This window comes from Tursiops truncatus, chromosome 11, assembly GCF_011762595.2.
Source record: "Tursiops truncatus isolate mTurTru1 chromosome 11, mTurTru1.mat.Y, whole genome shotgun sequence".
In the NCBI taxonomy this organism is placed as follows: domain Eukaryota; kingdom Metazoa; phylum Chordata; class Mammalia; order Artiodactyla; family Delphinidae; genus Tursiops; species Tursiops truncatus.
This window is the reverse complement of record NC_047044.1, coordinates 59,955,900-59,981,329: the sequence shown is the minus strand read 5'-3', so window position 1 is coordinate 59,981,329 and position 25,430 is coordinate 59,955,900. Positions and strand designations below refer to the sequence as shown.

Below are 25,430 nucleotides of genomic sequence, written 5' to 3'. Positions count from 1 at the left end.
TTCCGGTGGCAGGAGGTTGGGTGCACTGACCTCTGGGAACTCCATCGCCTGTTCCTGGAGAGCTTGGTTTGGCAGAGACGGAGGGGGCTGTGGTTCTTGTCTTGGGACTCCCTCCTGGCCCTCTGTCTCATACAGACAGACACGCACACTGATTCAGAAGCCAGACAGCTTTATTTGGGGGGACACGTGGCACTTTCGGGTGTGGGCCTTGCATGCAAACATCAAAGGATGGCATGTCACTTCTTCCCAAAGCGCTGAGGGGCAGCCAGGCTCCAGAATGGGGAGCTCAGCCTTTCGTTGCTCCAGGAGCCCCGGGTGTTTCTGCCAAACCTTAGGAGGAGAGATCCATCCTCAGCTGTAGGCCCTTCCAGTGCCCCCCTTCCCCGCTGCCCTCCCGCCCCTCTCACTCTGGCCCTTGCCTTGCCCATGTCCCTCTTAGACTCACCTCTGGGGCTGAAACAGGAAGGCTGGACTCCGGCTGGGTCTCTGCATGGCCTGGAGCAGGGAGCGCAAGAGTGCCCCGGGGGTCTGGGCATCCTGCAGTGGGCGAGCGCCACGGTCTTCCTCCTGTGGTACAGGGGCATCCGGGAAGGAAGATGGGCTAAGGCCTTGGGCGTTTCGGTCACGAGGGGAAGGGAGTGGCTTCCGGGGGCAAGTTGTAGGAGGCTAAGGAGTCATTTTCTCAGATGTGAGGACCCAGTGACCCTGGCAGCCAGGGAGTATTTGAACCTGGAGTACAATTCTCAAGCTGAGGTACAGGAAAATGGTGACAAGGGGGTGGGCATGCTGACTTACCGTGAAGCTCTGGTCTCCTTCATCCTGGCCCCCTGGTCCTTCAGCGCGGCCCCAGTCTGTTACTAACAGCAGCAGCAGCACTGCTGCCCGTCTGGAGTCCATGCTGCCATCTGCCTTCCTTTGGCCACACCCGCCTCTTATACCTGCTGTCCCCGTTCCTCACCCCCGACAGCAGCCTGAGGGGGAATCTAGAGCAGGCAGTGGAAATGCACAGCTCCATGAAGAGCCGTCTGGGACCGCCCCCCACCCCAGCCCCGCTTTCCTCTGGCCCCCGTGGGACTTCCAGCTCTCAGCCTCCGGCCCCAGCCCCTAAGCCTGGAGTTATAGACTTTATTAGATGCATAAATCCTGTCTCCAGAGCTCAAGAAGCATCATTAATTGCAGATGCTTTGTCAGAGCCAGGCCCTGGGGGACCTTCAAGAACTCCCAATCCCTCAACAGGTTGGAGAGCAACAACTGATCACCTCCTCTTTCCTAACTTGTAGAATAAAAGCATAGAGACAGTCCTGTCCGGCTAGGCATTATGTCCTAGGAAGGAAGGAGGGAAGCCAGGGTCAGAGTCAGCCAGGATGACCCAGTCTGGTGACTGGAGAGGCTGCAGGAAGGGCCACGCAGCCCATTCACACCCATGGGTATGTACGTGCCTGTTGGAGGATCAAAAATGGAATCACTACTCTGAGATTTGCCTGTGGATAGAAAAGTGAGATACAGGAGACTAAAAGGTTTCAGAGCCCCCAGAAAGTGGAGATTGCTTCAGATGTCTGTAGACAGACCCCCATCTTCACTTGCACTGTTGAGGACCTGCCTCACTTCAGCCTAGGGAGCAGTGCTCTGCAGCTGAAGCACTGCTGCCACCCTGTGGTCACAGCTCTGCATTGTCAGGCCCGGCCATTTCCTTTTTCTGGAACAGAGTTTGTTGAAGGGTAGGGTGGCTGGAGGTCCTCAGGCCCTGACCCCACCGAGTCCCAGAAAGGCAGGGGCAGGATACTGGGGTGCCCACCTCCCTCTAGTCACTCCAGGCTCTGCCTGGCTCTGGCCCTGACCTACTGGGGCAGGTGCCTAGAATGCCACCTTAGGAAAAATCAGTCACTGCCTCTCAGGAAGCGTTCCTTCCAAGTCATCTGGTACAGTTTCCCTTCTGATCCTAGAGTCCCTTCCTCAGCAGTCCCACCAGTGTGGCTCTTGATGCTGCAAAGGTGCCATGACATAAAGGGCCTGTGAATCAGACTTCGACAAGATGCTTAGCTCTCTGTAAGAAGTTTCTTCACCTAAAACATGGCAACGTTAAAAGGAACCACTTCCTACGGTGAGCATTATTTGAGATACTTTTTGTAACCCATGCAGCACAGGACCTGGCATAGAGCAGGCTTCCTCACAACGTTAGCTGTGATTCTCCTGCGTCCTGGGGAACTTGCTATCTCCTCAGTCCAGACAGAATCATCCTTGCAAGGAGCTGGCTTTCATCTCCCTGTGGCCTCCACCAGGGGTCCTGGTTTCCCTCACTCTCAGAGAACACTTCTCATCTTTCATGTTACAAGCCTTTCCCATGTTTGAGGACAGATTTCATTCTTCCTTCCTTCTTTCTTTCGTCTTTCTTTGTTCAAGCGGAAGCGTTCCCCCTTCTTTAAAGTGAGGCATCTAGAAACCAACTTACACTTAGGATAGGTAGGTTAGATCAGGTTTTGATACTCACGTCTATCAATGCAGCCTAAGCTAGGGTGAACCTTTTTGTAAGCTTTGTCTCACCGCTGGTCCCAAGCATAGAACCTGACATTCATCATCATTACATCTTGTAGTTTCACCACTTCTTACATGGGAGCATCAAGTCCACGAGGAGATGGTTCTTCTGTGGGAAATGGGTCCTGCGCTGTATCAAGGTCCTTGTCCATTCTTATCTGACCAAGTTCAGAGGAACAAGGTGTGAGGGTAGATGGGGTGCTGCAGAGCCGTTCCAGGGTCAGAGCCATTTTAATCCAGCTCTTGCACTTCGCTGTGTGCCTTGGGCAAGTGTCTCAAGCTAAACCTCGGGTCATCATCAGTATCATGAGGTAACTGCTCCTGTTATCAAGAGGTTTTGTGAACAGTAAATAACTTGATGAATGCAAAGCATCTAGCACTCCACCTAGCACACAGCAGGCACGCAATAAATGTTTACCCTCTGTGATTTCTCTGATCGCCAGTTACAAGTGGATCTGAGCTGAGGCTGCATTCAGAAAGGGGCTGGTCTAGCTGCTTCCCGTGTGTCCTGGATGGAGGTGATGGGTCTCTCCTTTGGCTAGAAGTTGGAATGGGTTAATTCTTTTAACTTGGGAAACTGTCCTCCCTTCAGTCTCATCCCCACCTCCAAAACCTCTCAATCTTGGTTTCGGTACTTGGCTTTCAGCAACTTCCTTTACTACTCTCTGGACTCCCACGTGCTTCTGACCACCATGAAGACCACCACTGCCTTTCCCGCTCCGCAGGGGAGACTGGCACTCCCTGTCTGTGTCAGTTACACCGAACACCAGCCACAACAGCATGTACATCTCCTCTCTCCTACTGGAAACCCCTCAGAGGTACCCAGCTATCTCCTGGTCAAGTTCTTTAGCCTGGTCACCCTCCTCACCTGTGGTATCAAGGAAGACACAGATGCAAGGAATTAGTAGTGACTGCCCCACACCTCCCCATAGTTCCTGAGCACTACCTATTTTTTTCTTGTAAACTATCTTGCCTGTTTCTAAATAAACTCCACCTCTCATTTCCAGACTCCCCTCCTCCCCACACACACAGAACTCATAGAATCATAGAGCACTTCTTCTGTCTGCGTCTAAGTGCACTCCCCAGGCATGCTGGAAACTTCTTGAGGGTAGGGCTTATTATTTTTTAATTGCGGGGGTGGGGGACATAACACTGAAAGGTTAAGAGGCCACTTGCCTTCCACCGCCCTCCAAGCCCCATTCACGCAAAACACACAAGTTCTCTAGTGACGGCTCCCATGATGCCAAGGGCCCTCGTCCCTAAGGGCAGTGCACAGATCTGAGCCTTCTGTTGTGTTACGTAATTTATACAAACCACCCACCTCCCCTAGGCTGTGTCTTCCCCTGCATAAAAAGGAGGGATAAGAATGCCAGCTGTTTCTGTCCTAAGAAATGGGAGAGTGAAGATCGCAGACATGAAAGCCCAATGAATTCCCAGAAAGAATGGACAATGGGACTTGTAGATCAGAGTATTGAAACATCAGACGGAACAGTGCTTCTCTTGATAGTTTAATGTTATATTTGCAGCATAAATAAGGCACAATATATGTCAGGGCAAGGGAGGGGGGAGAAGGCATGGCTGGGGGATAACTGCTATGTGGCAAGGGGGAAGGAGGAGGGACGGTCAGGGAGAAGAGAGCGAAGCCTCTGCCTCAGCCCCGTCCCAGGAGACTGTGAGCCTGCTCACAGGGATCATGCTGAAGTGCGTGGAGGGGAAGGGAGAAGACAGTTGCATAACAAAACAGCCTGTAGCACTGCATCCTCCCACCTGTCAAAGTCCACCACTGGGGACTGGGGGAAACCCAGACCCAGAGTCAAGTTCCTTGATGACATGGAGAGGTGTTGCTACATGTCAAGATATACAGATGAACAGAGATATAACCATAGGCACACACAGCTTTTCAACAGATACCATGTCAGGAGGCTGTAGCCTCCACTGTTGGGGCTGAAGGCTCATCTCCCTGCCTGAAAGGTGTGTGTTGGGGGCGGGGTGAGTGGGAGAACAGGACAGCCGGTCCTTCCTGTAACAAAGAACATGGAGTGACCAGTCTGCAAGGGGATATGGGACAACTCCTGTCCAGACCCACGCAGGGCAGGTTTTAGGAGTAAGCAGAGGAAGACAAACCTAGATTTTGAGATGAGTGACATTGTTGTTGTTTTAATGGGAGTGGAGGGAGGGACTGGAGGAAATGGAAAAACATGCTAGTGCTAAGGCAGAGGATGGTACTTAAAATATCCTTGATACCCTGTAAGAATCTCCCAGCTTGCCCCTAAGGCAATGGTTCTCAAACTTTAGTGTGTGTTAGAATCACGTTGAGTGCTTGTTAGAGCCCATCCCGAGTTTCTGATTCAGTATGTCTGGGATGGGGCCTGAATGTGCATTTCTAACAAGTTCCCAGATGATGGTCCTGCTGGTCCTGGACTACATTCTGAGAACCACTGCCCTAAGGGAAAGTCAATGAAACTAGTGCTCAAAGCCATTTCTTACAGCGAAATCCTCACTCACCAGTAGTTAACGCTGATGAGATAGCTCTGTGCTACCAGCCCCCATTAAAAAGAGAAACGCTAGCAGCTACAATACAAACCTGCATCTACAGAGGATGTAAGCTGCCTTAAGCTGCCCTACTCTCCCCAGCCTTTTCTCATTCCAGGGAAGAACTTTACCCCAAAGACACACGAATGAACTGGTATGGAGGGTGGGAATGTTGGCTAGCAACCACCTACACTCACCCCTGCTGGGTCACCACCCTGGGATGGTGAGGATTTATGTCTGTGTGCACTTGCATGTGTGCAAACAGAAACAGAAATCAGTCTGTACTATGAAGGGAATGATTAGGGTTGTGGGAGGCTGAAGTAGGATGGGGGGCCTCTAATCTGCCTTAGGATCCTCACCTGTCCTGCTCTTCCCTCCGCCCCAGTCAAACAAAAGTCTAAAGAAAGCAGAAACAGCATATCAACAAAGGCATATGTGATACAGCTAGGAGGACTGGATTCTAAACAGACTGGTTATGACATTAAAAAAAAAAAGTGTACATTTCCTTCCTGTGTATACAATGTACAATATTAATGAAAAATAATGATTTGGGGATGGGAAGGAAAGAAAAGGGAACTTTGTGGGGAAGAGCTGTCTTAGGGCTAGCACCTTTAAAGGAGCCTCTCAGTGTGAGCAAACGGGGGACTTAGGGACCAGAGGAGGAATATTTTGGTGTCTACTTGGTGGTTCAGGCTGTAGATGGGGCGTGGTTAGGGTTAAGCACCCTGTCTACCAGAATGGGTGGTGCTGGAGGGCAGTAAGTCAGCAAAGGAACTGGAACCACGGAACAGGCACAGGGAAGGCAGCAAAATGAGGTTCAGTTAGGCCATCTCCTCTTTTACTGCCACCGAGAGTGTACACAGTCTAGGACTTCGGGCCGAGGAGAGGAGCAGAGGCCGAAGGAAGCCAGATTTGGGTGTACGGCCAACAGGGAAAGATGAAGTAAAGGAGGCTGTACTCTTTCTAGTCCTTCCTCATAGTGTGGGAGGCTTTCAGACTCTTCAACTCTAAGCAAGCTTTCTTTTAAGACAATGGGGCAGTGCCCGCTTCGGCAGCACATATACTAAGACAATGGGGCATTAAGTCTGTGGACCAGAAGACCTGGCTCTGGCCCCTTTCTCTATGGCCTTGGGTCTCTAGCTGCTGTGTCCTTGGAGTGAAGTGGGAGGCCTGAGTCCTGTGTTCACTTAGAAGAGTCCTAAGGCATCCACATTCCCAGTCCCTTTTAGAAAGTGTCTTCCCTTAGGCCCCTAGAAAGGCCATGTTCCTTAAAAAGAGCTAAGTGACACCCTCCATGATGTTCTGGTCCAAAGGAGTCTGGAGGGCAAGGAGCAGGGGAGAGTGGCCACACAACTGGCTGCAGTAACAAGGTAAATGTCATTCCCCTTGACTACAGGAGAGACTTCAGGGCAAGCAATCGCTCTGCCTTCTTAGTGAGACTAAGGACCAACTGAAGAGCTGTCTGGGGTGGGGGAGGTCCTGTCGTTGTTCCTTCCTCATTTCACTGCTGCTTTACTACTAAGGTTCTGCCAATGCCTCTCGGTTAGGTCCCCAGTACTAACTTCCCACTGATGAAAATGAAATAAGGACTCAAGAGAATTAGACATGGGGATTAAGAAACTAAATAAGACCCTCTACATAAATTAGCCATCCTACACAGGGACAGACTGGCAGGACTCAAACTTCCTCCAAGGCCAAGCAGTGAGGCAGGGCCTGTGTGCAGCGACAAACTGATTCTTAACTTGAAAAACACATGACTGAAGGGGGAAGAAAAACAGTCAAGGGTCTTATGAAGGCTCCTTAGGAGCCATAAACGCAGTCAAGCTTTAGGGCAAGGCTACAAGTGGGAAATAAAGATAACAAAAAATGAAACACAACTAAGGCAGGAGAAAATCCCAGGGAGCAGCCATCTAAAGGAAAAGTCCTGAGCACAAGTTATGGCTGTGAAGTTTTAAAGGCAAGTGGAGTCCCTGGAGGTGGTAACCTGCATCCTGACCATCTGCCGTGCCATTTGCTAGTCTGAGTCACCTCAGGGGCTGTTCCTGTTGGGTCCTGGGTGGGGGAGGATGAGAAAACCATGTTTTCTCTCCTTTCTCTTCACCAGGTGTGGCTTCTTCAACACCAGCTCTGAAAAGCAGGAGGGGAAATTAAAAACAAATGCAGTAGAACATGTCCTCTAACTGGCTCACCAGTTTATCAGTCTGAGGAGATGGGAATCTCGTAGCTTAGAACATTTCCTCATTCCTCTACGATAGCCAATTTTGGAAGATAAAATAAGAAAGGAAGCTGGCAGTCACTCTGTATGCATGTATAAGATGGAGGTAGGAGAGAGAGAGAAAAGGACATTATTGGCTTGGGCAGATGGCAGAAAGTGGCTCTGGGACAATTGGAAGGGCTTCATACTGAAGGGCTATTAAAGCTGACCTATCTATCCACAGGCCTCTGGCTTTGGACTGCTTCCTATGGCCTTGGTAGAAATTACATAGTTCAGAGCCAAAGGAAGATGAGGAGTCTGAATGGGGAAGAAAGAGGGACAAGAGGGATGAATTTCCCCCCCTGCAACACAACTTTTCAAAGTAAGAATGGCTGAGAGCAACAGTCACCAATTTCCCAGGCAGGTCAGACTCTTCAACGAGCAGGGCTCTTCTGCTGACATCAGTGCTCCACCTTCCCTTCCCGTGCCTCCCCCCACCCTAACTTATACTCAAGAAAACCCACTCAGGACCTCGGCTATGATGCCTCAGGGTCCTGGGGCGTAGACTATGGAGAAGCATTGCATCCAGGGGGCAGAGAGAAGAAAAGAGCTAAAGAAACGCTACAGAACCAGAGAGACCTAGTGGCTAGGCTTGGAGCCTAGTGAAAGAGAGCGAAGGCAGATCCAGTGAGGACCAGTTGTGAATACCAGACCCTCACTCAGAAAAGAAGACAGATGTGTGAGACTGAGAGATGGGGGGCGAGGGGAGGTGAGGGAGCACAAGAATCCCCTACAGGACAGCTTCCAGAGGGCTGCATCAGAACTAATTATAGAAGAGAGACAGAGGCAGGAATGCAGGCAGGGGCACGAAGAGGGAGAGGCAGGAGTGGAAAGATGACCAAAAGCAATCTGTATGCTTTGGCTAGTAAACTCTTGTAAAACATAAAAGAATCAATCTAGTAACTTGATGGAACAAGCTTTAAACTACATTGTTCCTGCCTGTCCTGATGATTAGAACCGAAGGAGGATGGAGTGGGGGATGGGAAGGGAACCAGCCAGTCAGATCCTGGGCTCTTTCCCTTTTCACTACCAAGCACTATCTAATAAGGCCACAAGATGAGGTTGCCAAGGCTTAGTGGGAGGTGGAAAAGACCCCACCACTAGACTGGGAAAACTCAAGACATAAAATGAGGTACCCAAATAGCTCTGGAAATAAATGAGAAAGGACTAGACCGTTTGAGGTTTCATTTCTCTGTTTTTGTTTTGGTGGCAAGTAGGGAGGATTAAAGTTTATGGAAGAGCTGGGAAATACTGCTACTTCATACATCAAAGGTAACCTCACATTCTCCATAAGTGAATGTTTTAACTAGAATTTACGGAGGGGGAAAAAGGCATAAATAAGCAGCTACTGGGAGACAAAGTCCTGAGTCCATGGGGTGGCTAGGGATGGGTCAGCCATTGATATGCCATCAACTCTAGCCTCCCTCTACCTAGTAGGAAGTGGCATGCTGCTAAGAATCAAGAAGGTAATAGCCATGGCTTGGTGGAAAGAGGGGGAACTGAGAAACCGAAACCTAGAAGTACAAGGGTTAGTGTTAAAAGAGACAGGTACACGTGCATGGGCAGGGATGATTGTTCGGACCATCGGGAAAGGCCTTTGGCTGTGGGTACATCAGAAACTTCCCCCTTGGGGTATGATCTATGTGGCTCTGGGGCTTGGAGGCTCCTAGTACAGGTGTCAACGTAAATGACCATGTGAGAAAAGCCCCACATCTGACCATTACTCACAACACACAATTTCCCCCCCATACTGCCATGTCCAAGGCAGATGGGAGAGGATAAGATGACATCTCTCTTGGCTCTCGGGCGGGCGAGCTCTGGCTGGGGACCTCTCCACCAGGGGAGGCATCATCTGCCCGCAGACTGAGACTGTGGGGTCATGATCACATGCGACTGTATGGGCATGCTCAGTTCTGTCCTTTGGCTGGCCATCTGAGTGAGGACTGAGGTGGCCACAGCTTCAGCTGCAGAGCGAACGCTGAGGCCATTGCTCGGGGCTGTTGCTGAGCTGTGCTGAATCACAGGGGCTGGAGAACCCGTTGGCTCTGAGCTTTCCTTGGGGCTTTCTGCCAGGAAGGAGGGCAAAAAGCAGAGAGCAAGTGGTTAGAACATAGAATGGGGAAATAGGCAGAACTACCTTTTGCCATAATTCTAAAGGGGCCCAAAGGAAAATGAAGCCCATGTTTTTAGGGGGGAAAACTTCCCAGAATCTTGGCTTCTAAGCCATAAATGGGCTAGGAAACTGGAAGTTGTGAGAAGAGAAGCAAGCTAGGCCAAAATTAACCCATCTATCCCCATAAAGCAAACCCCCAACGTGTTAATTATACTGCCTGGCTTCTAGGTCTCTGCACAGTTCATTACCCTTATTGGAACACACTTCCTCTTATTCATGTCTTTGAAGGTGATTTAAAATAGATCTCTTTTTAGCTATCCTCTCTTATTAATGCTCACAACATTGCAATCATTCTATTATTTTTAATATTCCTTTAGCATGTAGTTGCACCATAGGTAAACCTGATAGATATCAAGCTACAATCAAATGATGTTACAAATGACCAGTCCTTGGCCAAGGTTCAGTCAACACAACCAACTACAAAGAGGTCTGTCAGACCCTCCTAACTATTAACTAGCTAGGCATTAACGATTTAACACATTTACTTTGAGTTATGCCACTCCACCTAAAGTGACAGTAACTTTTATTACTAAACACAAATGTCTGAGCTGCATACAAAGGTAACTCCATGTTGCTTAACACTCAAGGAGTTTCACTGAACATCAGATAGCCTCTCTGGCTACTTAAACAGAGATGTGTAGAATAAGGGCAAAATTTCAATAGTTGGTTGTATTTCTGACCTCCTGATAAATGCCTGAGTCTTCTTTCAGGATTCAAATACTACCTCCTCTGTGAAGCCTTCTTTGTTACACTCAGGAAATTAACTATTTCATCGTTTGTGCTTTCAGAGCATACATTCATTTATTCATCAAATATTTACTGAGTATTGCCCGTGTGCCAGGCACTAGGGTATATAAAGAATAGACAGGCCCCTTGTCCTCAGGAAGTTCCCAGTCTAGGGGCTCTTTGGGATACCTGTGCTTCCCTTACCCATGGCTGGACATGTTTATCTCCTCATAACCCTGTGAGTCTCTCAGAGATAGGAGAGTGTCTCGTTTGTCTTATGTCAGGTAACTACCACTATGTCCATACCACACAGTAGGAACTAAATACATCTTTGCTGTAACAAATAAGTAATTTCAAAGGTTGACTATCTGTCAGAGTTCTTGTAGGGACTGAATAGAAACCTTACTGTATATAGACTTCACACTGATAAATACTCAGTCCTTGTCATCCTTAGCCCATCAAAAGGACTGAAATAGTTGATCACTAAACTTCCTGAAACACTTTCTTACCTTGGCTTACAGAACACCGCACTCAGCTGCTCAGCTGGCTTTCCTCCTACCTGCTTGGCTACGCATTCTCAGTCTCTCTTGTGGGTCCCTTCTCATCTCTCTGACCTCTAAATATTGGAGTACCCAGGGCTCAGTCCTGGAACTTCTCTTTTTCTACCTATGTGCTCTCTTTGACAATAACATTTCATCCAGTTTCATGGCTTTAAAAGCTATCCATATTCTGCTGACTCCCCAAGTTGTACCTTCAGCCTTTCCTCTGAACTGCAGACCCATACAACCAGCTGCCTGCTTGACAGCTCCAGCTGCAAGCCTAAGAGGCTTCCAAACCTGAGCTCCCGATATACCACCCAGTCCATTTCTTCCTACACTTTCCCCTATCTCCATCAATGGCAACTCCGTTCCTGCAGTCGCTCAGTCCAAAACCTTTGGTGCAATTTTTGATTTTCTTTTTCCTCACATATACTGCCCCATCTGGCCGTCATCAAACCTTGTCACTCTATCTTCGAAATATATCCTGAATTAAATCCCTTCTCACCACTTTCACTACGGCCATCCAGTCCAAGGCTCCATCACCTCTTGCTCATATGACTGTGATAGCCCCACTAAGTGGACTGCCTGCTTCTGCCCATGCATTCCTCACTCTCTTAACAGAGTGACCCTGTTCAAAATAAGTCAGATCAGTCATGTCACTATTCTGCTGAAAACAACCCTCTAATGATCCCCAAAGTAGAGTAAAAGCTAAGGTCCTCACTATGACCAATGAGGCCCTAAAGGAAAATGCTTCCATTCCCTCCCCTACCTCATCTCCAAATAGTCTCCATTCCCCATTCTCTCCAATCCAGCCACACTAGCCTCCTTGGTGCTCCTAGAATGTGCCGGACACGCTCCCACTGCGGGTCTTTGCATTTGCTATTCCTCCCGCTTGCAGTACTTTTCTCCCATATTAATGCATGGCTAGCTCCCTCACTTCCTTAAGGTCTTGTCTAAAATTTCAACCCTGCTGCTAACATTTCATATTCCTCTTTCTTGTTTTATTTTTGTCTTCCAAGCATTTATTCTTATCTAACATACTATATATATTGTACCTATTTATCTAGTTTATTGTCTGTCTCACCTACTAAAATATAAGCCCCTCACGGGCAGGGACTTTAATCTAATCTATTTGGTTCCCTATTATGTCCTCAGCATGTAAAACAGTGCCTGGCACAGAACAGGCTCAATCAATATCTGCCTAATGAATGAATGTACCCTGAAGTACACATTAAAATTAAAATTTAAATAGAGATGTTTAAAATTGGTGATGTGGTTACTCTTTTTCTATGGGAACACATCTCTGAAATGATAAAGACATTAGTGGAAAAATAATTCAATATATCAAAATTTGATAGCCAACATTTCTATGAATTTATTTAATTTGTAAAGGAAAATGATTTATTAGTTTTTACTGTCCATAAGCAAATTATTCACAGTAATTTTAATTTCAGGATTGTGCTTATCCAGAGCATGACTCTGTGACCAGCTCTTCCTAGCACTATATTATTTGTGCTCACAGATTACAAACTGAAACCAACATGAGCCCATCATTAGAAAGATAAAATGTACCAAACCTCAATGCTTAACAAACCCCAATGTGTGATCTACCACCAAACCTCAATGCTTAACAAACCCCAATGTATTATATCCTCTTGAAGCCAAGACAGTGGCTTTGGAATAAGAAGAGCTGGATGTGAATCTTGGCTTTGCCACTTCACCAACTGTGTAACTTCAGGTAAGTGACTAATCTGAGTGCAGTTTTCTTGTGTATAAACGCAGGTAATATCGATTTCATGAGAGAACTGGGAAGATGGTTGAGTGCCTCACACAAAGTAGGTACCCAATACATATTGCTACCCTTTTTCTCCAGCTACAATAGATAATTAGGGTAACTATATTGTTCTCAAAAATTTTTTTTGATAGGACTGGTTGTTCCACAAAGGCTGCTCACTCGTCCATCTGGGCCCCCCAGAACATTCAGAATGGGGTTATAAAATTATAAAGCGTTGAGACACTCATTACACGCAGCGTACTGACTGACTGGTCTTGCTTAGGTTGTGAGCCACTCACCTAAGTAGCCTTGGGTCTTTTTCTGTAGTGCTGTGACTGGGCAGTCTTTATGAGCTAACAGCAGCTGTTTCAATTGAGCCACCTCATTGCGTAGTAATGTGACTTCATTCTGAGGAGGGAGGGAAGAAAAGAATATGAAGAAAATTTATGCTCCACTCTTGAACCCCCCGTAGCTATGCCCGAAGTGAGGACAGAATGCTGTCTGGATTCTCTCCCTCAAATCTGGGAAAGACCCAGCAAGGCTTTAGACGGCCCAGGGCCAATACAGCCACGAATTCCATGACAGGAGCTGCTTACAGTGATAGCAGGGATTTTAAATAGAAAAATGCCTCCTATTTAGGATAAATACGATTGCACCAAAATTAATAATGCTTATGTCCTTTGATTAAGAAAGCTAACTTCCAGGAATCTATTTAACAGAGCTATCTACTCAAGTGCATACAATGTACACTGCAGCACTGCTGTTATGGCAAAAAATTAGAAACATTATAAGTATCCATACCTTATAACATAACTTACACTACAGAATGCTACACTGTACAGCTATTTACAAACACGAGGTAGGTCCTCTGTATACATGGCTAGATCTCCAGGAGATACTGTTTTATGTTACAACAGACAGTCCCTCCCTGACTCCCCCACAAAAGCTATAAATGAAAAAAATATTAGAAATACATACATGTCTGGTAGGTACACACCAAACTTATCTACAAGGAAGAGAATGAGACTAGGAAAGACATATTGAAGAGAGACTTTATTTTTAATCTGTACCTCTGTGTGTGTATGTATGTGTATATTATATATATGTTATATAAATATATTACCTTTGTAATGGAATATTTTAATAAATAATCAGAAGAAGGGAAAATAATATTCAAGAAATTATCTGGGGACTTCCCTGGTGGTTCAGTGGTTAAGAATCCACCTGCCAATGCAGGGGACATGGGTTCAAGCCCTGGTCCGGGAAGATCCCACATGCCGCACGGGAAGATCCCACATGCCGTGGAGCAACTAAGCCCATGCGCCACAATTACTGAGCCCACACTCTAGAGCCCGCGAGCCCCAACTACTGAGCCCGCATTCTGCAACTACTAAAGCCTGCGCGCCTAGAGCCCATGCTCTGCAACAACAGAAGCCACCGCAATGAGAAGCCCGCGCACAAGTTAGAGTAGCTCCCGCTCGCCGCAACTAGAGAAAGCCCCGCGCACAGCAAAGAAGATCTAGCACAGCGAAAAATAAATGAAAATATCTGTATTATAACCGTTCTATTTGCGTTTGAGTGGCTTTTTCTTTCTTTTCTTAAGCTGTGTTACCTGGGCAAATACTTTCCCTTTGGGTGTTCCACTACCCCTGTCAGATTCTACTAATGACTTAAAAAGAGCACCCTGGGGCGCTTAATCTAATTCCCTTCATCCAAACTGGTCTATGGATGACTCTTCTAGTAGCAGATTTGGGAGTAGTGGTAAGTGTCCTTTCCAGTCCCCGGGGAAGAGGTTTCAACTCTTGACTGTTAAGACATTCTTTCTGCATTCTCCCTGGCAATATGTTCTGGATCTGTCTTAAAGAATTATCATCTTCTATCGTCCCACTACTTCCTGATTCAATCTCACTTTCCAGATTCAACAATCCTAATAATCACCCAGGACCCACTCACACTCAGCTGAATGTTCTGAGACGTGAGTTCCTCAGCCTTCTTCTCTAGGGAGGACACCCACAGCTTCCGCTTTTGACGGCAGCGCGAGGCTGCGGCCCGGTTGCGCTCCAGAAAGCGCTGCCGCCGCTCATCTGGATCTTCATCCACCGTGCGCCGACGTCGCCCTCCAGTACTAGGAGTGGGTTGGGCTGGTGAGACCTGTTGCCCAGAAGGAAGAGGAGTTACTTGAAGGGAATGTCAGTCCTTTCCAAACTAAACCTGACGTAAGCTCTGGCAAAGATCTGGTAAAAGTATATACCAGTCTCTGTAACCACAGCGAGTCTCATTACTATGTCCCTTAGCTTCTCTTCTGTAGTAGTTCCTCATTCTGCCTCCTGTTTTCTTTCAGTCTTCTCAGTTCCATACTCTGATTATTTCTGAGACAGACAGATAGAAGTGAAACTAGGATCACTTTTTGTTTCTTAACAGGAAATCTTGTAGGCAGGGAAATTATAATCAAGGGAGGTGTCAGGGGAAATTTCAGGGAGACTATGGAATAAAAAATTGGAGAATCACCTATCTGATCAAGCAATATATACAAATAACTGTGTGCTACAAGTTTCAGAAAAGGAGAAAAGATTTTACTATCAGTGAGATATGAACTATCATGGAGATATATGAATTAGTATATTCTCTTTTTTTTTGGCCACACCGCACGGCTTGCAGGATCTCAGTTCCCCGACCAGGGATTAAACCTGGGCCACAGCAGTGAAAGGCCAGAATCCTAACCACTAGGCCACCAGGGAACTCCCAATATATTCTTTTTATTTAAATCAGTTATTAATCATCCTCAGCAACGCCCCTGCTTCCTGCCTTGTTTGTTCTGTTTGTTTTTAAAGAGAAAAACATTTTTTAATCTCTTTACAAATTGGCGATTTAAGACTGTCTTTTGTTTTTAAACTTCAGGCTGATGTCTCTTGTCTCTAAAGCACTTTTGAATCATCTTCCTTTTCTGTTAGCTGGTGTGTATTCAAAGAAGATAGACCAATTTTACAATAACGGTCAAAATTAAAATATAGAAAGGTCAACCATCTGTATAAAAGAAACTATGTAATGTAAAACAACGCCAAAAATAAATTCTTCCTGAATCTGTTGCTATTAGAGAACATCTATATTGGTAGTTTCCAAATGCCAGAGCTCACATTAGTTGCATGAGAATAAGCATAAGCTTATAAGAAAACAGAATCTTATTCTACTTCAGGCCCTACTGAATCATGTTCTCCATTAACACAGATAATGAAGAGATCATTTTATTTATTCAGATTAATATTCTCTCTCCTAAAAGAAAAAAAGTGGAGAGGAAATTTCAAACTTATTTTAATGAGCTACAGGCCTTGGGATCATTGCTTCTCACTGTACTAAGGGAAGTTTACACAAATTCTCCTGTGATTTTCAATTTCCTCTTTGTCCTGAGCTCACTGGAGCACATGTAAAGATTGGTGCTTTAGGAGGAGAATGGGGAAAAGGAAATGATGGGTTCCTATTCTCTCATAGACAACTCAACAAGACATGCAGGGAATGGAGGTAAAAGAACAGACCAAGAGAAAGACAGGAAGAATAAGAAGGAAAGGAATTAGTGGTAACTAAAAAATAAGTCATGTCATTTCCTCAAGAGGGGAAGCAGCACAACTTGGGCAAGGGGACTACTGCTTTACCATTTCCAGAAGGGACTGGCATTAGAAGGGGTTACAGGAGGGTGGGCAGGCTTAGCTTCCAACAAGAAAACTCAGATGAAAGCTTTTGTTGTTGGCCAAGCTTTAAGGCAGCATATGGTCATTAAATGTTAGGACATGTGGTGGTAACTGATAAAGCAGGTGGTGACATCAGGAAAAGGGGATGGGCAAAAGATGTAACTCTAGAAACTGATCTCAGGTTGTTGTCACCTAACCAATACAGACAATATGAAAACTGAGGCCTATTCAGTTTTCAAAGAAAATTAGTAAACTGAGGCCTCCCTGAAAAAAAGAGTTGGGCTTCTAAATGGGATCCCTCTGGCTTTTTTAAGACTTTAATTTCTCCTGATAAAAAGACATTCAATTGATGAGGAAAAAGTGTTTTTTGGGGGTGTGTATTTGTTTACTGAGCCATCTTAATACTGTGACATCACATTTTATTAATATACTGTTTTTCTTTTTTCTTTTTTTTTGGCTGTGTTGGGTCTTCATTGCTACGTGCAGGCTTTCTTTGTTGTGGTGAGCGGGGGCTACTCTTCGTTGTGGTGCATGGGCTTCTCACTGTGGTGGCTTCCCTTGTTGCAGAGCACGGGCTCTAGGAGTGCGGGCTTTAGTAGTTGTGGCACGTGGGCCCTAGAGTGCGTGGGCTTCAGTGGTTGCGGCGCATGGGCTAAGTAGTTACGGCACGCGGGCTCTAGGCGCACGTGCTTCAGTAGTCGTGGTGTGCGGGCTCAGTAACTGTGGCTCGTGGGCTCTAGAGCGCAGGCTCAGTAGCTGTGGTGCACAGGCTTAGTTGCTCTGCGGCACGTGGGATCTTCCCGGAGCAGGGCTTGAACCCGTGTCCCCTGCATTGGCAGGTGGATTCTTAACCACTGCATCACCAGGGAAGTCCCTAATATATTGTTATTATCTGATTTTTGCTATAAATCTAATCAGGTAAGTTTTTTTAGGTGGGTGGGGGCTAAGACCTAAGATAGGAGAGACTAGGGGAAGCCTCCTTTGGTGTACAAAGTGGTTTGAAGTGAGGTCCTGTCACATTTTAGAGGGTTCTGCAGATACAGCATTCACATATAGAAATAACCAAAAAGCAGAAAACAAAAACTGAGACCTCCTCTGTGACAGTTCTGCATTATCCAGTCTGTTTGCATTTAGTACAACCCAAGGATGGATAAAGAATAGCGCATTTTGCTACTTTCAAACTGTCAACAAGGACCAAAGTGCAGGTAGACGCCCAGAATGCTGAAATCCACTCTTCTTTCATTTTCTTGCTCCTTGAAAAAACAGGTATGACTTAAAGAGTAATGGTGACACAAACTGGTTCCCCCATCCAAGGGTCTAAATGACCTGTGGCTGGGCAGGGGATGGGGCGTCAGGGTGCTGGACGAGGATCTGGCTTTGCTCTGGACGGGCTGTCACCATGGTGCTGGCAGTCCCCACCACCATTCCACAGCCACCGTTGATTGAGGAGACTTGGTGGGTTAGGGTAGCTTTTAGTCTCTGTAGGAAAAGATAAGGAAAAATAGCTTGTCAAGGGTGAGATTCTATCAAGGGTGAGAAGAGTGGGCTTAGATTTTATTACTGATGTTACAGACAACTAAAATTCCCACACTGATTTTCCCTTAACAGAGGGATTAAAAGAAAATGACAGGGAGAGAGAAGGTGCACATGATCCCTAAAATACCTACTCTGTCCCCTCACTATCATCCTGGGCACAGTTGGAGGGCGGGGGTTGCTGAAGCTATAGAGTCCAGATGAAAGCTCTCTCCTGGAACCTGGCCAGGGGCTGGTTATTACGCAGTTATTCACCTCCTGGCCAGCTCTCCTGCCCACTCATCCACCCCTCCATCTGTCACCCTGGAACTGAAACAGCAAGAGTTCCATTCCAAACAATCTGTGCTGCTTCTTTTCACTGCCATGGTCTATGTACCAGTCTCTAAAGGTGGAAGAGAGGAGACAGGAGTCATGAATCAGGGTCTTTTCTTCTCCAGACCCCACAACTGGGTGGGTCTTTAGCTCTGCAAGCCCCAGAAGATACCACTTCTTTCAGAAGGGCCAGCGTTGCCCCGGGCTGGGATGTACTCACCATCTTGGCTTCTGATGGCATAGGGTGGCCAGAGGGAGAAATGGAACCACTGCTGTTAACTGGTGGGCCAGGGATACCAGGAATGTTGGGCACCATAGACACAGGTCTGGCCAGCTGGATCAAGAGAAGGAAGAAAAACCAGAAGGGAACATAATGCTATTAGTGGGGCAACAGCTTCCCCAAATGAAGTGCTTTTGAGATTGGCACATTAGGGCCTGTACTATGCAACCTGCGCATAGGGCATGCAGAAACAGCCTGGGAAATACCATCCCCCATGGAGCACCACAGGATAGGGGACCTAATCCTCCAGTGCTATGACAATTTCTATGGCGAAGGCTGAGGCTGTATCTTGAGGAAAGTGGTGGGCAATTTGTGAGGTACTTAGTGCCAAGTGAAATCAACCAATCAGCAGGCTGGCAAAATCAATTCTTGGACCAGGAGCCAATTGTCCAGATGAGCCTTTGTCTAGTGTTCCATAGTGCTGGATTGGCAGAGGTTAGTGAAGAGTACGGGCAGGCTGCCATGTTCAACTACTACAGATCAGAGCCCACGTTTCCCTGGGGCTCATGTGTGTCTATGAGCATTCAGGTGGAAGGGAGGGGTTAATGTCTTGGTAGGGTTGGCTGCCCCAACTTCAGAGCTCACCGATATAACAGAAGGCATCTGTACCGGAGGCCCTGGCAGCACAGGCATGGTCTGTCCATTAGCAAGATGCATGACGAGAGGGAGGGAGCCAGTGGGAGACCTAGAGGAAATATGAAGAGAAATGCTCATAATACGGACCCTTTTGCCAATGATCCTCCGCCTATAATTACAGCAGATTTCCCAGTCTTTTCTAGTAGCGTTGTAAAATCCTGGCACCCTCATGAAGGTGGATAAAGCAGGGAATGCTACTTACCTTACCTTATAGATGGAGAGAAATCGCAAGATCTTTACACCTTGCAAATTAAATGCACCACTGAATTCAAGTGGGTGGGAAGCTAATCCTATTAAGAGTTTAGAACAATTAAATAAACATCCCTACCACTGGCATGTATAAATTCTGTCTTGCCTTAGGCAAGGAATACTTCGACCAAAGCTGCCATTTTGCAAAGCTGAATTATGTCATATGATAGCCAAATCTGAGTAAGTTCCTCCTGTTCCTTTCCACATTTTGCTCTACTCTGTCTAAGAAAGAAGCCATCCCTTTGTATTTTTCTTAGTGGGTCTAGAGAACAATAAACTTGAAGAGGCTGAAGCCTGATAACAACCTCTTAACCCATGGGTACCTGGGGACAGGATCTTAAGTCATCCCACTAGGAAATCTGTATGGGCCATGCTGGGAGTGAAGACAAAATTAGGAATAGCAAAGACCAAGAACCCTAACTGGGACTGAGGGGAACAACCAGACTTAAAAAGGATGACTTGGGCTTCCCTGGAGGCGCAGTGGTTGAGAGTCCGCCTGCCCATGCAGGGGACACGGGTTCGTGCCCCGGTCCGGGAAGATCCCACATGCCGCAGAGCGGCTGGGCCCGTGAGCCATGGCCGCTGAGCCTGCGCGTCGAGAGCCTGTGCTCTGCAACGGGAGAGGCTGCAGCAGTGAGAGGCCCGCGTACAGCAAAAAAAAAAAAAAAGATGACTTAATGGGTTTCAGCGCCTCCATAAACATCCATATGATTGAAGCCAAGAACTAAATATATACTTCCCTGTGTGACCTCCACCACTATAATGAACTTCCTAAAGTTCTAAGGATTCTTCTTTTAGATCGAAGAAGTATTAAACCTCCAAATTAAGGCAGTACACCCCCAAATAAATTCTTGCTTGTCTACTAAAAAGGTAAAGAAGATTCTGTTTATGGGGTGAAAAATTTATGTTGAGAGACAATCTCAGTGACTTGTTTTCCTTGAGTATTCAGAAACAGTCTCTATTTAATCAAATAATTTCACACAGAGGAAAGACATTCAGGCTTCACTGTTTCTCCCTGCTCTCTTTACTTACCCCAGTTGCCTGTTGGATGGTGGAGCCTGTGTGATGACGGAGGTTGGGGAAGGAAGGGTTGGGTGAAGTGGATCATAGCCCAAGTGGAGAGGCAGGGAGCCAGGGCGTACGATGGTAGGTGTGGGCGTAGAGATCACAACAGGCTTTGGGGCAACATCCTGGGGAGAAGACACCAACAGATCACAAAATGCTTTAAGGGACTGCTTATAGGGAAATACATAGCTGGTAAAATCTAGTATAAATTTATTGGAAAGAGCACTTGGACTACTCATGTAAATCATGACCTGATTCCATCGTGATCATGGACCCATACCTCACTCACCCATTCAGTAGGAATGCTGAGTTAAGACCTTTTGGCTATCTCCCTTTCAGGGATGATGGCTATATGAGTGAGATGACAGTTGGCAGATCACTTGAAATTTCTGTAGAAGCACTAGAGTACCATATAAATTCTAAGGAGTGTTATAATTTTTTTTGACAGGCGACCATGCCGTGCAGCATGTGGGATCTTAGTTCCCCAACCAGGGATCTGCAGTGGAAGCGTGGGGTCTTAAACACTGGACCGCCCGGGAAGTCCCAGGAGTGTTATAATTTTTCATGATCTAGATACTCTCATTCTAAACTTGATGCTCAAGTGTCCACTGATCTCTAATGGGAAAAGACAGGTATAAGACTGGTGATAAGGCAACCCAATTGGTCTTAACCCAACGTCTCCTAGAGACCCCTTAAAGAAAGGGCTACGGAAGTTTGAATAATGATCATATTGTGATAAAACAAACTGCTTCCCATTGTTAAGTTGTAAGGACCTTAGACTGCCAGTGCCTACAGTGGCCCTGAAAACATCTCTCAACAGCCTCTAGGACCTGGCTGCTGATGAAAAGAGGAGGGGGGATACAGTTGTAATGTTTATGGAGAGGGTAGTTTTGAGATGTTAGCAAACCAGTTTTGGAGGGAGGTAAGATGAGGTACAGATGCTCTATCCACAGTGGATATTAAAATTAATAACCACTGGTAGCACAGTAGAGACTGGAAGGAGGTATGATGGGCCTTCTGAGGTTATGATGAAATTATCAAGGTGTTGGTTACATAAGCTGTAAACTTTGTGAAAACTCAGTAAGCTGTATACTTACAATTTATGTGCTTTTCTGTATGTGTGTGATATTTCAATAAATTTATTAAAAATACTTCACAAAAAGTTTCCTTTAAAAAAATAATAATCAGGGCTTCCCTGGTGGCGCAGTGGTTGAGAGTCCACCTGCCGATGCAGGGGACATGGGTTCGTGCCCCGGTCCGGGAAGATCCCACATGCTGCAGAGCAGCTAGGCCCATGAGCCATGGCCGCTGGGCCTGCGCGTCCGGAGCCTGTGCTGCACAACGGGAGAGGCCACAACAGTGAGAGGCCCGTGTACCACACACACAAAAAAAATAATAATAATAATCAGAATCCTGACAGATACTCCCTTTGAATCACTAGAAAACTTCCCTCTGGGAAGACATTTTTTCTAAATTGTTTAATGTTCAATTTATGAATTATGTGATTTTTCTTTTCCACTTATCAATTGAAGCAGTACAACATACATAAAGTACGTTAATCTAAAGCATAAAATAAAACTAAATGACTTTTTATATATGCAACAAGTCTTGTTGATGGACATTTGGACTGCTTCCAGTTTTTTGACTATTACGAATACAACTGCTGTGAACTTTCTTATATACTTCTTTTGGTGGACATATGCACTAATTTCTCTTCCATACAGACTTAGAAGTGGAGTTGCTGGGTCAGAGAATAGGTGTAATTTATATAAATCTTCTAAACAATTAACATTTATTTAAATATAATTGGGCTTCCCTGGTGGCGCAGTGGTTGAGAGTCTGCCTACCGATGCAGGGGACACAGGTTCGTGCCCCGGTCCAGGAAGATCCCACATGCCGCGGAGCGGCTGGGTCTGTGAGCCATGGCCGCTGAGCCTGCGTGTCCGGAGCCTGTGCTCCGCAACAGGAGAGGCCACAGCAGCGGGAGGCCCGCGTACCGCAAAAAAAAAAAAAAAAAAAAAAAATATATATATATATAAAATCAATCCTCCTGTATCACACAATATTTATACAACAAACGCATCAAAACTTCATCTATCAATTAACGTTTGAGATGACTCTTGGTAGAGTTTTACCTTCTCCCTGAGTGGTGGGGAGCAGGGGCTAGAGGCAGGACTGTCAGGTGGGGATGAGTCTACTTCCACTGGCTCTTCTTCTTTGATTTTGATGTCTGGTGTAGAAGGCAGAGACATGTCAAGGGGCCCAGAAGCAGCCTGTTAAAAGAGAGAAGTGAGCATAGTTCAACCTCATGATTCCCTTCAAGTTAAAGCTATACCTTCCCAGTTAAAAGATGAGGGAATATACTTCTAAGAAGTTCAGTCCTTGGTCAAAGCACCAAACTGAAAGTCAAAGAAATGTGAATCTGCCTCGCCACGGGTGAACACTTATAAAAATTCCGAAAGGGAAAAAAAAAAGCAACCTTAAAATGCTTATAAAGGCCCTGAAAGGAGAAAATAAAAAAAGATGTCATTTATCCATGCAAATACAATGACTATATTATTTTTCAGGAAAGCACAATTCCTGAATCCAGTGCCTTCGTATTCGCAACCAGCTCCATTGGCTACTAGCGAGCTGTGAACAAATTTTCTGCCGATCAGAATGACTAGGTTACCCAATTATCAAAAGCAAACCAAATCAAACTGGCTATTAAAGTACTGTCAACAAGACAGGAAGTATCTTTTCTGGGGAACTCTCCATGCTTGATGGTGTTCTCACCCCAAAATCTGGTGCTAGAGGCTAGAAGTTAGGGTTTGGGGATAACAAAGAAAGGAAAGGCTGGTCATTTCATCAGTGAAAGAAATTAGAACTTGGTTCTAGGAGCACAACTGGAGAAATCCAGAAAGGAAAGAGTACTTTTCTGGCAGTAGTGCAATCAACTCACAGAACTGTGGAGCCATAAGTGGCTTTGAAGAGAACAATAAACCATCTGACATGACCCTGATACTGCGCCACAATAGGAGAGCTGGCACTGCAGTTCAGTTTCATGACAAAGTGCGTCCTTTGTTCTATTCTTCCCATATCCTAGGTTTCTTGATGAAAGAGGAGCTTGTTTTTAATTTATCCCTTGCTATCTTAATCACTAGAAATATTGGTATTTGAGCAAACTAAAGATAATCTAGTGTCTAATACATGGTAATGTAGTGGTAATGGTTCCTTCTCTCCAATCTGATAAGGATGAGCAACAGCATAGATGATTTCATTTCTGCCCTCATTTTTTCTACACAGATGTCAGGTCCAGTTGGGCTAATTCTCAGATCCCTGAAGTCAGAGGGCTGTAGGAAGGAGAGGCCTCTAAGTGAATACAATCACAAGTTTAAAATCTGCTAGAGGAATCTCCTAGAAAAGCTGTGGTTCAGAAAAGTTTGGGGCTCATTAAACACTCCTGGAGACAATTTTCCACTGAGCCTGTGTTTCTCATCAAGTAGACGTGAAGACCACCCCTGACCCAGCACGGAGAAACACTGAGAGATGCCCAATGAGTAGAGGCCTAACTATGAATGGCTTCCTGTGCCAAGTGAGCTAAAATGGAAGTGGAAAAGACCTGGAGCCTTAAAAGGAGGTTAATTTTCTTGAATTTGCCTATAATGAGTTTGGTTTAAAATCCTTCACATCCTGGTGGAAACAATTTGACTGATTGTTTGGGGGGAGGGACAAATGACAGGGGGGATGAGGTAAGGAAATTGTAAAATAAAATTATACCACATAGGTTGAAGCAACTGATTGATGACGGACCTGGGTCTCTGAGGAAAAAGAATGACAAGCAGACTGTGGCTAGTTCTGCTGTTTGAAAGAACTACAAATATCTGCCACCGTTTCCCCACTTTCTTTTAGTTTGAGGGAGACAGCACGAAATGAAGATCACAGAAAAGCTATGGAACTTGGAAAGACCCCCAGTGATAAGAAAACTTCATTCTTATAATTTAAGATGGATGAAAAAATCATGCACAAACTCTCTTGATTTACCTGCTATCTCCCTCTTAAGAGGAAAAGAGCTCCTCCTGGAAATTTTTTCTTATGTCTTGGCTTTCCTATATTCTCATGGGATTCCATGCCTCACTGTACCACGCAATTATGGGAGGTACATGTGTTAATGTATATATGTTTTAGATATACTGGAATTTTTTCTGAATTATTATGGAACACAAACATGATTTTACATAGTGACTAATAACCCAGAATTCTAATTCTAAAGTACAGTAAACTTTGACCTTCTCAATTTCCTTTTTTTCCAAAACCCTTATTCCATGGGAATTATTTTTCTTTGACTCTGCTTCTTGAACTATTTCCTCTGATCTTCCACACTAAAGGATTCTCTAGGGATCTTGAATATAAAGGTTAAAGTCAGAATCACAGCACCTCAGAATCTGAAGTGATTCCAATATTTTAATCCTCTCTACAATATCTATACTAAGTGGCCTACACATAAACGAACACACTTTGTTATAGCTTCCTATCCTGGTCCTATTTCTACCCCTGGGGCACAGAGAATATTAAGTTTAACCCCTCTTTTACAGGAAAGCTCTTCAACTAGCAATGTTTGAAGACTGCAATTTTGTTCCAATAAAATTTCTTTTCCAAGCAAAATGTCCTCAGTTTCTTTAAATGTTCCCAAAGTGACCTAATTTCTAGTTCTTTCACCATCCTTGTTGATCTCCTTTGAAAGGCTTTAAGAACATCCTTCCTTAAGCTTAATGTCTTGAATATTACTAGAGAGCTACTTGAAGGTAAGAGTGATATACACTGAAACAAAGAAGAGTTGAAATTCAATAAATGTTTATTGATTGGCTGATTGAATAAAACAGTCCAGGTGACAAGTCTGATTAGCTCAGAAAAGAGTGGGATTTAGCAAAAAAGATGTTATCTAACAAAATCTGAGTAATTTATAATCTTTTTTAACATCTTCAACATATTCAGAACAAAAATAATTAAAAAACAGATTACTGAAAATGCTCCACTGGAAGAGCAAGAAGACTGATTTTTGATGAAGATCCAACACTTGTGCTGATCCATCATCTGGACCACCTAAAGACCTGAGTGGCTGACTAGGATCTGTGAGTACTATCTGGTTCTACAGAACCAAGC

General features: G+C 45.4%; 2 protein-coding genes across 8 annotated transcripts in view; both read right to left on the bottom strand.

Moving 5' to 3' along the window:
* Nucleotides 1-152: 152 nt before the first annotated feature.
* Nucleotides 153-897, bottom strand: NPFF (neuropeptide FF-amide peptide precursor). Its single transcript, XM_073788578.1, is given in 2 exon segments — nucleotides 153-330; nucleotides 446-897. Coding segments are annotated over 2 exon segments (546 nt in total). The 3' UTR covers nucleotides 153-236.
* Nucleotides 898-4,027: 3,130 nt separating this feature from the next.
* The window catches only part of LOC101326029 (cyclic AMP-dependent transcription factor ATF-7), a 91,549-nt gene continuing 70,146 nt past the window's right edge, over nucleotides 4,028-25,430 (bottom strand). For 6 of the 7 annotated variants that reach the window (XM_019947190.3, XM_019947191.3, XM_019947192.3 and 3 more), the window contains 8 exons: nucleotides 22,424-22,561; nucleotides 20,256-20,413; nucleotides 18,924-19,023; nucleotides 18,279-18,392; nucleotides 17,540-17,692; nucleotides 14,484-14,681; nucleotides 12,830-12,938; nucleotides 4,028-9,384 (listed from right to left, as the gene is read on the bottom strand). In XM_019947190.3, the coding sequence (XP_019802749.1) occupies nucleotides 9,167-9,384; nucleotides 12,830-12,938; nucleotides 14,484-14,681; nucleotides 17,540-17,692; nucleotides 18,279-18,392; nucleotides 18,924-19,023; nucleotides 20,256-20,413; nucleotides 22,424-22,561 (1,188 nt within the window). In that variant the 3' untranslated portion in view covers nucleotides 4,028-9,166. The remainder of the gene's footprint in view (nucleotides 9,385-12,829; nucleotides 12,939-14,483; nucleotides 14,682-17,539; nucleotides 17,693-18,278; nucleotides 18,393-18,923; nucleotides 19,024-20,255; nucleotides 20,414-22,423; nucleotides 22,562-25,430) is intronic. The other variant, XM_033866568.2, reaches the window with a different exon arrangement.